The 15529-nt window shown below is 41.6% G+C and overlaps 1 protein-coding gene across 2 annotated transcripts in view; it reads left to right on the forward strand.

Moving 5' to 3' along the window:
- Nucleotides 1-15529, forward strand: part of pex7 (peroxisomal biogenesis factor 7) — a 44120-nt gene that overhangs the window by 18996 nt on the left and 9595 nt on the right. For both annotated transcript variants that reach the window (XM_030110538.1, XM_030110537.1), the window contains exons 9-10: nt 895-950; nt 13034-13133. In XM_030110538.1, the coding sequence (XP_029966398.1) occupies nt 895-950; nt 13034-13133 (156 nt within the window). The remainder of the gene's footprint in view (nt 1-894; nt 951-13033; nt 13134-15529) is intronic.

Genomic DNA, 15529 nt, shown 5'->3' on the forward strand with positions numbered 1-15529 from the left:
GTGTTATAGATCAGACTTCACCCGGTTCTCCTCACAGTAAAGGAGTGAATGTACCTCCACTGAGTGAAAACTTCCTGATTTCAGCGAAGTGGGCGCCTCAGTCTGGGTTTTTCCAGGACAGGTGTCACCGATCGATCCGGAGGAGTCTCTCTGTACAAACTGCTGGTCAGCGTTTGCAAACACGTCTCATCGAGCGATCTCGCTGAGCAGGAGCCGGGGAGGGGGGTGGAGGGGGGGGGATGAAAATAAACAGGCTGAGGCGCTCTCCGTCCGGCTGCTGGATGAAGTTTTTACAGGGAGAACAAAAAAGTTTGATGAGGATTTAATAGAAACAAAGAACTGTGTTACTCTTTAACTGTGTTCTATCGTCGCAGCTGCTGAGTCTTGCAAATTGAAGTGGAGACAGAAAGAAAGCTGCGTTCAAAAGAAATGTGCTAACTTCTGTTTTGTAAGAAAAGGTGAAGCTTTCGGAAGCAGAGAAGAGGAACACATTAATAAATGAATAGATTTTGGAGGTTTTTTTGGTAGACAGTGGCTGCAGCATCTGTGTGGACTCTTTTCAAGCTGCCTGCACAGTCCTTCCACTTTGAATTATGGGAAATCCGCCCGAGGAGGTCTTTCACAAGACGCTTCAGGCTTGAGACTTTTAATAAAAAGCTCGAAGTGAGCAGATGAAAAGGTTTTGCCGTGCCAGATTTAACTAAAACAACTTGTATTAAACCCAAAAAACCCTGAGAGAACGCCATCTCCTCTCCAGTTCAAAAACCGGCATTTCTGTTTATGTGCTGGAAACACCATGGAAATTCACTGTAAATCAAATGAAAACAGATCAAAATGTTTTTTGTTTTTTTTTTTTTACTATTTCTAATCCTGTCTTTCATTTTTTCCTTCCAGTTCTCTCCGTTCAGTCAGACTGTGTTGGCGTCCTGCTCGTACGACTTCACTGTCAGGTAAGAGCCGCTCAAACGGTTTTTATATGACTGGATTAAGAGCCAGAAAATCACAAGTTTCAAACTCATTTCAAACAAATGGAGATTTTTATTTTGTTGGGTGTCACTGCCAAACTCATAGTTTGGGAATAGTTGTCTTAAAAAGCGGAAGACGTTTAGGCAACTGAAGACTACCCACCTTTTGGGCTTTTATTCCATTTTGTATGTATGTATGTTTTTTTCTGCCATTGTTTCAACTGATGAAGCAACCAATTGACTAACCAATTTAAAACTGATCAACCAACCAACAGCCAACCAACCAAATTAAATCTCCGGCCAACCAACCAACCAACCAACCAACCAACCAACCAACCAACCAATCAACGAAACAAACAAATTGAGTCTAACCAAGGAAGCAACCAACCAACCCACCAAATTCAGTCTGACTAAGTAAGAATCAACCAACCAAACAACAAAAATCAATTTGACCAACCAACCATCCAAATTTATTCCAAGGAAGCAATCAAGCAAAAACAGTCTGACCAACCAACCTATCCACCCACCATCGAACCAACCAACCAACTTCAATCTAATCAACCAGCCAACCAACAACAATCAGTTTGACCAACCAACCAACCAACCAACCAACCAACCAAATTTAATCCAAGCAAGCAACCAAAATCAAGCTGACCAAGCAACCCAACCAACCAACCAACCAACCAAAATCAATTTGACCTACCAACCATCCAAATTTAATCCAAGCAAGCAACCAAAAACAGTCTGACCAACCAACCCATCCACCCACCATCGAACCAACCAACCAAATTAAATCTTCAGCAGACAAACCAACCAACCAACTTCAATCTAATCAACCAGCCAACCAACAAAATCAATTTGACCAACTAACCAACCATCCAAATTTAGTCCAAGCAAGCAACCACAATCAAGCTGACCAACCAACCAACCAGCCAACCAACCGATTTAAATCACAAACCAACCAACCAACCAACCAACCAACCAACCAACCAACCAACCAACCAACCACATTCAATCTAACCAATCAAGCAACCTATCAACCTATCTACCCACCTGCCTAAATTCAGTTTCATAACTTGTAACTTTGTATTATTTATTACTGGTCATAGTTCAAAACAGAAAATACAGACACCAACAAAGTACTGTTCACTTTAGATGACCAAGAAAGAGAGCAGCCTGGAGCCAGTGGCTGATTTATGCCTTTCCTGTGAATTCTATAGAATAACCTAGAATGTGTGTTCATAAATATGCACTAATATATACAATTTCAAAATTAGGTTATTTTTAACAGTTAGTTCCAGTGCAAAATATAGAGACACCCATGCTCCATTTGCATCATTTTCTAGTTTTCAACCTGCACGTTATTACAAACTCATTCCCAAAGTTTGGCTGAAAAAAGTTGTATGTTTTTGGGTCTCAGTGTTGTGCACAACAACTTACGGTACTAAAAAGATTGCAAACCCTAGTAAATAAACAGAGGGATTTCCCTTTATTGGAAATTACAAGCATCTTTTACGTAAGTTATAAACCGACCTATCCATGAACACTGTAGACCAGCAACTAGTGAAATGCCATTCTGTTAAACCTTTGAAATGTGCAAGTAATTCATTCATGTAATTGATAGTCACAAAATACAATACACCTGATAATGATTCCATATGAAATTGTAACTGTCCTGTTACTGTTACTGTATTGTGTGCAAATATGAGCTTTAACTGATTTAAAAAATGTCAGAATTGTAGTTTAGAGTCAGGTATTTCTCAGAGCTGATGGTTTAAAAAAGATCAACATTAAGATCTCTGAAGCTGTGCTTGAAATACGCCCCCTCTCCTCTCGTGCAACAACTACATCTGAAGTCTGATGTTCGAGTGAAACTTTTCCGGAGGGTAAAACACCGAAGTGTCACACTTGTGGCGTCTTTTCATTTCAATTACCAGCTAAAGCGGATGGACGGTGTCATCCTCCGAGAGGTAATGAGCTCGGACGCTGAGCGATAATGTGTGATAACCGGTGTGTAACACTGAGGGGAGGACTGTTCCTTTATTGAGCCGCTGAGGCCGAGTTAATAAAATGTGTAATTTCAGGCTCCACTGCCTCTGTGTTTCTTATGAGAATATGCTGCTCCTCTTTGTCTTTATCCCCTCCGTTCTCCGGTCGTTTCCCAAACCTGGAATTTAACATAAAATCTGTAGAACTGCTGATGAATTAATTCCTCAACATGTTGGTTGGTGGGTCAGTCGGTCAGTCGGTGCAACCGTCTGTCCGTCTGTCCGTCGTTCTGCCTGTCTGTCCATTCGTCTGCCCGTCGATCTGTCTATTGGTCGGTCGATCTGTTCTTCCATCGATCCGTCAGTCCATTCGCCCATCCATCGGTCTGTGCTTCTTTCCGTCACTCCGTCTCTCCTTCTGTTGATCTGTCCATCAGTTGGTCCATCCATTCATTGGTCTGTCTGTTTGTCCATCCATAAATCTGTCTGTCTGTTGTCGAACTGTCTGTTGGTCCATTGGTCCGTCGGTCTGCGTGTCCGTTTGCTCATGAATGGATCAGGTCCCATTCACACAACGGCGTTTTTAAATGAAAATGGGAGACGTTCATTTGGTTTGCAGTGTCCGTTTACAGGAGAGCGCTGCTTGGGCCGACTGACAACGCAACTTTTTGATAATGACTCCCAAGGTGGAACTTTTCTGAAACACTACGAGTCAGTCTCTCCGTGATTGAGAGAAAAAGCGACTTTTTTTAAACGCCGCCACTGTGTATTTGTACCATTTATAGTTGAAAGTCACCCGTAACAACAATCCAACTTGATCTTCTGTTCATAGAAATGTCCTGTACTCCCGTTATTAATGTTCATAGCATTACAGCCTATAAAGTGCTTTACACTGTTCACACACACTCACACACCAATGGCAGCTGCCATACAAGTCGCTCAGTCCGTCCACTGGATTCCTTGCATCAATCAAAGCAACCTAAGTGGTTATTGTTGTTTAAAAGTTTTTTTTTTTTCCCACTGTCCTTAAGTCTTTAGATTTATTGGTTTCTTTGCAGCCCGACTTTGCCTCTGTGTAAGTCAATCACCGCCGTGCAGCCAGAGATAGCGCAGGGATGAACGTCTCTTTCACCGTGCTGGGCCGTTTGTGTCTGAGCGATGGCTTTTCCCCGGCATTTTGATTCAGTGGATGTCTTTACACGACTCGATTCAACTCCAGCTGCAGCTCACAAGGCAGCCAACAAAAGATGAAAGACTGACTGGTGGAGGGCTGGAAGAAAGACGACGCTAACATGAAAGCAGGAGGGGGGGTGGGGGGGTTTGGGGGTGCAGATGGAAAAGAAGGAAGGCTGAAAGATAGATGTGGTAAGAGCTGGCTCTGTGTCAAACCCTGTTTTATTGTTGTATTGATCCTGGCTTTCATTGGCTCAAATACTCTATGCTGAGTACTGACTTTATTATAGGCTGCCCTGAAACACACACACACACACACACACACACCCATACACATACACACACTCTTGGGTTGTAACCACCGACCAGATTTGTTTTCGCTTGCAGCCTATAAAACTTGTACCCATAAGAAAACATCCTCTGCTGCAATAATCCAGTGAAATGCATAAGAAATGTCCCAATCATTTTGTTTTTCAATAAGAAAGCCTCGAGGCGGCACAGAAGCTGAAATCACTACCAGCATGAGACTAATGCAACAAACAGTAATTCATGTGGAGGAATTATTGGCTGCCTTTATTTACAAGTGAGATGTTTTCCTGCAGAACCGGTTAGCTCTTCGAAGAAACAGACCTGCTTATACAACAGCGTTCTGAAGTGAAAATTGAAAAGTTTCGTTGTGTTTTGGGTGTTCAGAGCCACAAAGGTGCTTGGAGCCACTGAAAGCACAACTTTTTTTTTTTTTACAAAATGGTTTCGACTCTGTTCGCATGTAAATGGGGGAAAACGCAACTTTTCTGCAACGCTACTATGGCAATACACGCCGTCGTCAAAATATCTGCCACACATGCGGGACTCGCCATTGGTATTGTTTATAACCTGTTGTTCTCTGCAGGAACATGTGTGTTTCTTCATTCCAAGACCAAATAGCACCCACTAGTGGCCCAACATGAAGACTACATCATTTTCAGTTTTTCTTTATTTTTCTAAACTGTTCTGAACTGAAAATGCAAAAGTTTTCACTTTAAACATGATTTAATTGGAGCCTGAGTAAATTAAGTAGTTCTTATTTAAAAAAGACAAAGTATTCCGCAAAATCACTTTAAAACCACACTAAACCCAGCAGCGGAAATTATTATCATTATTATTATTATTATTTTAATATCACCCTTAAAATGAATTGGAAAAAAGAAAAAACATTAATACCAAAGTCCAGCTCTAATGGTGATGAAGCCACTCTGGACCAGATGAAGATATTAACAGTGATTAAGACTCAGCAGCAGACTTCAGTATTTGCACAGTTTTACTTTTCCTCTCTTAAATTCAATTCAAATGTAAAATGAAGTTGAGATTTCCCCCGGTGACTCTGTGGTTTCAGCGTAATCTCCCGCTCAGTCTTCTCCGTATATCCACCCGGCCTGTGAGTTAATCCTTAATCCATTTATTACTGCAGAGATAACTCACCTTCATCTGATGTTATCTCTTTAAATGGGAGAGAGGTCGAAGCCAGAAGTGCGAATTACCGAGGAGGTCTTCGTACTTCCCCGCTCCTCCGACACGTTACAGCTGCATGACTCAATTTGATGTTCTCTTTTAATAAGCAATGTGCCATAATCGCTAGCTGGCTTAAATAACGCTTACAAGATTAATTAATACTTTAAAAAATGTTATACTGAACACATCTATTTGTGCTGTATTTTTACACTCTTGAACAATTTCTTAGTACGAACTGAGAAGGTTTCTTTCTTCCTGTTATTCCAGTGATAAACTGATTCCACCGAGGCGTCGGGCAACAATGACGTGCCTGAACAGACGCTCATTGGCTGCTCCACAGAATTCACTTATAATGTTTGACTGATTTTACAAGAACAGTCAGAACTCCTTAAAACTCCAATCAATTTTCAGAGGCTGTGGATCACTGGCGTGGAAATACTCTGTTCCAATCGTTTCTGCACCAAACGATTAGAACCAACAGTCTTGTCTGTCATGAGTTGATGGGAGTTGTTAGAAGAACAAGTTTCCATTTTGGAGGTTCCTAATTTTTTTTCAATGAATTCATGTTTTGAGCTCAGGAGACGAGTCTGGGAATGGCAGAGACTAAATTATGTATATAAAGGGAGGAAATGTGCATTTTGTTGAAATAACGGCTCCTGGATAAAAACATCGTCCCACTGGAAATCCTGAGTATTGCCCTTTAAACTGTGTTCCATGAGCTGAGTGTCTGGTTAACCGAGTAAAAAACTAAAACTTTCCAAATCAGGTATTCTTTGCTGTTGCCTCTTGTTTAATGAGAAAAAAAAAAAAAAACCCCAAAACAAAACACATTGACTTTTTAAAATCGGTGTCAGAGTCGGAACGTTGTCCAGAAGTTGTGTAAACGAGGCCTCGATGGCCTTCAACTGCATGAAAACACAACATTGTGTGTTTGTGTGCACAAAAGTGCATTTTTCCATTGAAATTTCTAGTCATTGTAAGTTTTTAATCAGTAATTAATAAAATATTGTGAGACTTGGGTGTAAATCCACAAAAATCACAAAATCTCATGAGACATGAGATAATCGTCTTGATTCTCCACGTGGCTTCTTCACTGCTGTTTCAAAATAATGTGACATTGAATTTCCCATCATTCTTTTCTTGTTATTGTACATTTAAAAAAAAAAAAAAAAAGGTCTGAAAGTGTAATTTATTGTTAATTGTTTCACTTGTTTTCAAGGTAACTCACTAAATGGTTCAGATAGAAGAAAGTGGTTCAAATCACAAAAAAAAAAGCAAAATGTGACATCTGACAGCTTTTGTCACCCGCTTTTTCTCACAGAGATGCTGAAACTTGGCTGTCAGTCATCCGGATGATTAAATGCTCAGTCTGAGCGGTGCTGCTGCTGCTGCTGCAGTGAGCCGGTCACACCTCCTGCTGTGCAAACACACCTGCGCTGTGGTGCTCAGACACCCGTCTAATCCACCTGCACGCACAAAGGAGAGCCACACATGAATGCACGCGCAGCACAGTGCACTCATATGCAAATACTCCCATCTATGACATATAGATCCACGCGTTCTGCTAATCGGTTTTCATCTGGGTTTTTACCTCGGCTTTTTCAACCGTCAGTCGTCATTTATTGTTTGCAAATGCAGCAGAAAGAAATAAACCTCTTTACTTTCAGGGCTTATTCTGTAACAGTGGCTCAGTTAAAGCCCGAGCTCAAGATAAGAGGCAGGTTTTCTGAGTAAAATACCTTCTTTTTGTGATGCTACAAAACAGGGGTGTCAAATATGAGGCCCGTGGGCCATAACCGGACCACAATATGCTATAATTCAGTCCAACGAACTTTAAGAATCTAAACCTGAGGATCACGGAGATGTCGTTTCCATGGACCTTTTTTTTTTCTCTCTCTCTTTTTTGTGACCATAACTGTCCAGATATGAAGCTGCATTTAGAACTTTATACAAATTCTTATGACCATTACAATCTTTTACACCAGGACTCATTTTCTGGCTTTGTTTCAATAATATTAATTATTTCAGTTATTGACACAATTCCTCACAAGTGGCCAATTTCATTTAATCGGTCCAATCAGACTCTCTGGCCTGATATCTGCCATTTAACTTTTTGTTCTTCTAATTCTGTTAATATTAAATATTTTCTTTGCCTTATGCAGCTCTGTCCAGGTAATGTCTGCAGTGTTTATTTGGGTTAATTTACTCTTAATTTATAGCTTGAAACTGATTCAAACTTCCCATGTTTGCTTTAGATAAGGCGTTCCTTCCTGTGTTTGTACGACTCTTAAGATTAATTTCCTGTTGAAATTAAAAGCCGGGCTGACATCAGATCGCGCTCTTTACATTTCTGCCTCCTTTTTTTTTTTTTTTTTTCTTTTTTAACTCGTCTTCTGTCTCTTCATCCTCTTATCTTAAACGCTTTGTGTACACGCTTGCCTCATTTTCCCGGCCCGCCGCCTCTCTTTTTCTGCCTCTCTCCTGTGACTTAATGAGTTTCATAGTAATGCACAAAGCTGACAGGTGAATGCACGCTTGTACAGAATGAAACACAAAAGAAGCTAAATAATTACCAACCATGGAAACTGCGGACAAAAGGCAGCGCGAACCTCATTTGTACAAATAACATGGTGTGTTTGTCTTGCCGGGACAGTCATCTTGCACACACACACACACACACACACACACACACACACACACACACACACACACACACACACACACACACACACACACACACACGCCCAGTCTTGTATTTCTATCCTTGTGGGGACCGTCCATTGACTCCCATTCATGTCTAGCCCCTAACCCTGACCCTTACCCTAACCCTAACCCACACCACAACAAAGCCTAACCCTAAAGAAATGTTTTTGCACTTTTACTTTTTTCAGTAACAACAACATGGTCAAGAAAACACTGTTTCTCCTACTTAGGACCGGAAAAAGGTCCCCACAAGGCACGTCGTTCCACATTTTGCTATCCTTGTGGGGACATTTGGCCCCGACAAGGATAGAAATACAAGAACACACACACACACACACACACACGCTCACATCATCTGAACCTGTAATCTGAATGTGACACATGCTTTGGTTGAAAATACCCACATTAAGTCCGATCCTGCTTCCGCTTCTCTCTGTGCCGCTTTCACCTTTCAGCAAACGCCAAGTTTCCCGTGGAAAGTGAGTCACGGCGTGCGCTTACGTGTGTCGAGAGGTCAGGGCAGCGTCAACCCTGCTGCGATGGGAAATACACACAAATAGAAACAACATCAAGGCCATCGACGCAATTTGTGTTGAATAGTAGAATACAGGGTCTATTCAATAGAGGAAACAAATATGAAAAGATTGTGGAAAAAAACTTGATCTTAAGAAGTTAAAGCTAAGATGTACTGAATTTATTTAAAAAAAAAAAGTACTATATATACTCACAAGACTAACAGGTCTGGAATATTTGACTTTCAGATGAAATTTATGTGAAATGTAAAAAGTTCATGCTACAATACTAATGTAGGGCATTTTAGTAGAGGCACGCACTTCCCCCATTTGAAAAAGTTTATTAAAGCAGCAACAGTTCAGGCTACACCACAACTAAAAATATCAATCTCTCAATAACTTGTTATGTGACCTTGAGCATCAATTCCAGCTGTTTTCCAACGTCTCAGCTGTTCACAAGTGGGCCTAGGAAGTGAAGCATTTTTCAAAATAAAACACAGACCAATGGAAATTTAAATGCACATTTTCAAACTAAAACTCTGTTCTCTCTTTGTGGCCCTGTGCCAAATCATCCACAGACAGTTCAGTGTTGTGTTGTTGTGCATGTCTCTTAGAACCAAGAGTGCCATCTAGTGGTTTCAGAAAATAAAGACAGCGATTCATGAAGCTTCATGAAGCGCTATCTGCATATCACTAGTGTGTTGTGCAGATGTGTGTGTATGTTAGAGTATAAAATTAATAAGGACTTAAAAAGAGAGCAGGAACAAGAAACAAACCAGAAAAAAACTTTTCCCTTTCCAGAGAAGACTCAAATAAAAAATAAACTTCCCATGTATAGAAAACAACTGTGTTAAAAAGTCGGACGAATGCTAAAATACTACCAAATGTTTTTCTGTGTAGTTAAAGATTTGAGTTGCTTCAGTGATGTGTAAGTTCTTTGTTGCACAAACACACTTGTTCTTCTCCTGGACGCTGACCGCCTGCAGTCCGGCGGTAAATCATGGCCGTCGTTGGGTTTATGAAGCCAATCAGAGGCTGCGGCGGCTCTTAGCTGCAGAATTATTACAGCCGTGTCTTAATGCACCCAACGAGTCCTCTGTGGCAGAAATGCATTCATTTCTGTAGAGTTTTTTTTCTTTTTTATTGCTGCAGCACTTCATTAGGTTTTAGACATATTGCACTGCACTATAGGAGATGAATGAATGAGTGAACACATAAACACCCCCCCACCGCCCCGTCTTTGTGATTATACGCACTTTACAAAATGAAAGATCAGTAAATATGTTCATAAGTGCAACAATTGTGAGAAAAAGTTTCCATAGAAACAGCAAGGTAAAAAAGATAAAAGGAGAATCCACCAAAAAAAACTGAGAAAATTACCTGAAAGAGGCAAAATAGGTCACAATAAAAACAGCAGCACAGACTTTAAAGTTACCACTGATAGAAATACTATGAAACTTCCATGAAAAATCAGACAAAGGATGACACGAAAGGAAACAGAATTTGTTAAAAATATTGTCAAACAGATGTTTGTACTGATCCATGGATTGTTGTTGATATTGTTGCTGCTTCAACTTTCTCCCTCGCAGGTGGTTTTAATCTGTTTGGTTTCAGGTTTTTGTTCTGTCTTGTTGCTTGATGCCATTTTGTGATTGATGCTTTTTTTTCTGTCCCTATTTGCTACTTGATAAATACTTACTATTTGTTGTGTGAATCTACTTTATATGTGATCTGTTGTTCTTTTGGTCTGTATCTTTTTGGCTTCACTGAGGCAAATCCTCTTCCCTAAAACATCGTAACACAAATTCATCGCCGCGTTTTGTCGTTTTCCGGCTTTACGAGGAAAAACTTTTGGCCAAGAATCAATCCGGGTATGAACTTGCTGTGCTTGTTCAGAGCGATCGGCCTTCACTGCAGTATTAAAGTTTACACGCACACACACACGCACACACACGCACACGCAGGAGGCCGAGCGTGACGACTGATTTACGCTAACAGCTCGCTCACTCAATATATAAGATCTCTCAATGCCCTGCTCTCCCCGGACGCACATTGCTCTTTGTGTGTGTGTGTGTGTGTGTGTGTGTGTGTGTGTGTGTGTGTGTGTGTGTGTGTGTGTGTGTGTGTGTGTGTGTGTGGTATTAATATGGACCTAATGGAGCCCAATGGGAGCTGCAGTGTTCCCTCTGAAAATGATTTAATTACATTTGCAAAGTGGATGAGTCTGGAGGGAGTGTTTGCTGCGTCAGGGCTCTCTCTCTCTCTCTCTCTCACTCGCTCGGTCACACACACACACACACACACACACACACACACACACACACACACACACACACACACACACACACACACACACGAATGCCACTCCGTCACGACCAGGAAGAGAAACAGTCTTTCAATTAGTCTGATTGGCCGCTGCTGCCTGCGGTCTGGAGGCAGTGTTTTATTGGGTCTCTCTTCACCCCCCCCCCCCCCCCCCCCCCCCCCTCTCTTCTTTAGTTTCCATAACCTCATTTCACAGATTGCCGTCCTCCCTGCATCCCGTCCTCTTCTTCTTCCACCTCACCCGCCTCTCACTCCCGGTCCTCCCAGTCTCATCACAGTGTGTATTTGCGTGAGCGTGTAAAGAAGCGCTCAACTTTTTGCCGGTCACACGCAGACATGAGTCTCCTCTCTTTAATCGCACAACCATCAAATATTCCACAATGAGTTCTGACGTTTTCCGGACATGATCACGACACACCCAAAGCCGGTTCTCTTTTAGCTGTATTACTTGAGAGAAGGCATGATGGGAATACTTATTCCTCTCTGGGGCTGTTTACATGACATTGCTTCAAGTGAAAACACATCTTTATGTTTTCATTTTTAAAATGTTGGGCCACAAGTGGGTGCTGTTGTTGTTTTTTGCCTTGTTATTTGTAGCATTTTTGGTTGTTTATTTTTGTAACGAAACCACAGGGAACTATACGCTATAAACATGCCATAAATCCTCTAATAATGGCCTGTATTCCATTAAAAGCCCGTCTCCTATAATTACCGGGTGCGTCTTTAAAGAAAGCTCTTAAAAGCTGCCTCCCAATACAAGCCTGTCTTTTATTTGTCCTTTCTTTTTTTCTGTGAAGCGTTACGGCGCTGTACTGACAGTAGTCTGTGCTACAGCGCCAGTCCTCCTGGTATGGCGACTGTGTTACAAGCGGCCAGTAAAAATGGCGGAGGAACAGAAAACATTAAACTCCATTGTTGAAATTTAATTTTTTTCACATCGATTGAAAAAATAAAATCGAATTATTCAAATTAATTTGATATATTCCCCAGCTCTAAACTGCACTGCTGTTTATTAATGTTTTAGTACTCTTTGATACTTGTTTTCAATAAATGAGCTCAGTACATTTTACTGGGTTCAAACTGACACAAAAGATCTTTCTGCTCTTTTTGAAAATTTTAAAATATAAGCCTCTCCCTTAAACATGCCTCCTTCCATTAAAAGCCTGTTGAGAAAAATAAAAGCCCCGGATTTACGATAAATAATGGAAAGCACGGACATTTGTCAAAATTGGAATACCATTTCGGGAGACAGTCAACTCTAAAACTACCAAGTGCCAGGAGAGTGTCCCATGCACACCGGCCATGGTGTGCATGTGTAGTAGCATTGTTTTCAAGCATTCAAGCATTTTCAGGAAGTTACGTTTTCAGTTGCTCTGAGCACCGTCGTCATGTGAAAGGACACTCCAAACGCAACAGAAGATTTCCATTTTCAGTTGAAAACATGTAAATGGGTCCTGACCAGCATGAATCTTATCCACACTAAGTGAAACTTTTTTTTGTTTTCTAAGCTTGTTTCAGTGTATCTTATATTAAATTTGCACACTCTGATGCATTTTGATGCACTCACGCTGCATTTTGAGATCATTTTGTAATCTTCTTACAGCTATTTAAAATATTAAAACCATCCTATCTCTCATTTTCTAGTATTCATCGCCATGTTTTGAGTTCTTATACATCACTTAATTGATAAAGACCAGATTTGCCAAACAGTAGTGAAAGCGACAGCGACCATTCAGACACAGGGTTGGTTGAAGTTTGGATAAAAAGCTGATGTTTTTTTAACCTTTCTTTTCATGATATTTTTCAAGTTTTAAGTGAGTGTAAATAATGTGATGGAAGACAGTAAGAAAACGTGTGTTTGTGTGTGTGTGTTTAGGTTCTGGGATTACAGTAGAAATCAGCCTCTTCTGGACACTGTGGAGCATCACACGGAGTTTGTCTGTGGACTAGACTTCAACCTTCACATCCCCAATCAGGTAACGCACGCACACACACACACACACACACACACACACACACACACACACACACACACACACACGCTCTTATAGTGTTAATAGCTGATATTTAAATTGGAACTGTGCATTTTCTTGTGGCTCTGCATCTCTGTGAATCTGCATCGGGCAGCGAAGACGCCAGAACCATTTAGGTGCAGTTTGTGTTAAATCAGGAAAAATGTGATCACACTGACGTTCTGCGTCACAGAGAGGGCTTCAACTGAACGGTAAATGAACTGACTTGTAGTACCTCCCACACGCTTTACATTATCTGTCCCATTCACTTACTCACACACACAGTTCTCACACTCACATGCCAGCGGTGATGGCCGCTGTGCTCGCGTGCCATCGAGGGCGAATCAGGGTTCAGTTTGCTCATTTTGATTCATCTTGAGGGCGAGATGAGGGATGGAGCTCAGCCTCAGTCGTCTGTACCCCAGACCAACGCCATGCCTGGGGATACATCCCCATTGGCTCATTGATGATCCTTGAAGGTATTGCAGGTCTGCTGTGGGAAGTCATTTACATCAAGTACAAAAAACCTTTTCAGGATTCAGTTTTTAAATCAAATTGTCCTCTTGGGGATAAATTAAGCTTCTTGAATCTTGATATTGAAGTAAGAATATATGTACATATACAGATAATGACTGAAAGTGATATCGCAGGATGAATTAATTCTGTGCCATTCTTCAGTTATTTGTCAAAACGGACTTGAGATTTAATGTTTGTAAGTTCGAGTAGTTAATACTAACTATGACTTGGATTAGTTGTGTAGAGGTTATTCCACCAGATTAATAAAGTCCACTTTCTTGTTGTTCTTCAATAATCACACAGATTTGTCTTGAAGTTGGTTTTCCATTGGAGGGTGAGGTTCTCTGACCTTGAACTGTACCTTTCTGTGGCTGTGAAACAGACTTCAACACAACACTGGAACATTTATTATTTGGGGTTGTGGCTTGGTCGGCAGAGTGGTTGTCTCTGAACTGAGAGGTTTCAGATTCGATTGCCCATTCCCCACTTGTCGTAGTGTTCTTGAGCAATGCACTGAACCCCTTCTACAAGCTACCTTCCTGCACAGTGCCATGGCGTTGTGGAGGAAGACACTGCCATCAGAACCTTTGCCCAAACGTTGCATTCTGTTCTGCGCCGAGTGTGTAACTAGAGGCCGTTGGAGATGAGCGTGGCTTCGTCGACCTGCAGGCTCGGCATAAGCATTGTGTATTTTTTCTTTATTTACCACAAGAAATTTGCATTTTTAAAGTTAATTTTATGCTTCAGTGACACAGTTAAAGTGCTTATGACTGACCCCAGGTAATTTCATACATGAACATCACACTAAGCTATGAATAACTTTAACATAAAAAGTCTAGATTAATGTTTGGTTGAGGATTTCCTTGTATCCACATCTGTAATGAACATGGATTTGAGAGAGGAGCAGCAGAGCCGAGGATGTGGCTCGTTCCCGTCAAACACATCCAAACTCTTCTCTGCTAACTTTTTTATTGCCTGGAGACGCGTCGGGGTGAGCTGTAACTCGGGTAGCTAGCGCAGACGTACAACTCTGAGATGGTAATTGTAATGATTTTAGGCTCCGGGAGAATAGCTCTGTAATCAGGATGCTTGCTGTGAAACTGTGGGACTCTGTAAATAAACCCATTAGAATTAAACTGCAGGAGACTTCCGCCTTGTTGAGATCGTGACTAACTTTTTGCGATAAGTGGTAGTTTTATATGTTCATTGCAGTATATGCTATTATACTCACTAAGGAGGGAAAATGTTAGAAAAGATAGTGAAATAGCTGTGGATGTGTTGTTATTGATTATTGAAGACTAACCAGGTGGAAAATTAACCACAAGAAGAGGGAGCGAACTCTCTTGAACATGTATCTTGGAGGTGTGGCGTTCAAATTGCAGATCTTCCTCCCTCCTTGGAATGGTACAGGGAGTCCAGATCCCTGTCTGTAACTCTGGTTCCTGGACTTTGTGAAATGGGGTCATCCATCAATCTGTCCGCACATGAGCGGTTAACCCTCACTCGCAGTGACACACACCAACAGCGGGCTGTCAGGCCGCCGCGCGCCCGGACGTGTCGGGGTAGGGGAAGCCGCACAGCGAAAAGGCCAACGGTGTCACATGCAGTTTTCAGCTCGTTTAGACGCGTGCGGGGTTGTAGATGGGGTCCGCCTCGGACTGGAGAAAAGGATCTGAAGCAGAGTTCAGCCGGGAGTCACTGTGTGGGAAACGCTGTCAGGAACACCTCTGGGGTCGGCGTCTCGATTGGCACGTTACTGTCAAAATCAACCCAGATCAGCGCCACCACATCGCCGTGTCACTCTGAGAGTCTTCAAGGAAAGCTCAGCTTTGTTTCAGCCCTTA

The sequence above is a fragment of the Salarias fasciatus genome, chromosome 15 (assembly GCF_902148845.1).
Source record: "Salarias fasciatus chromosome 15, fSalaFa1.1, whole genome shotgun sequence".
Taxonomy (NCBI): domain Eukaryota; kingdom Metazoa; phylum Chordata; class Actinopteri; order Blenniiformes; family Blenniidae; genus Salarias; species Salarias fasciatus.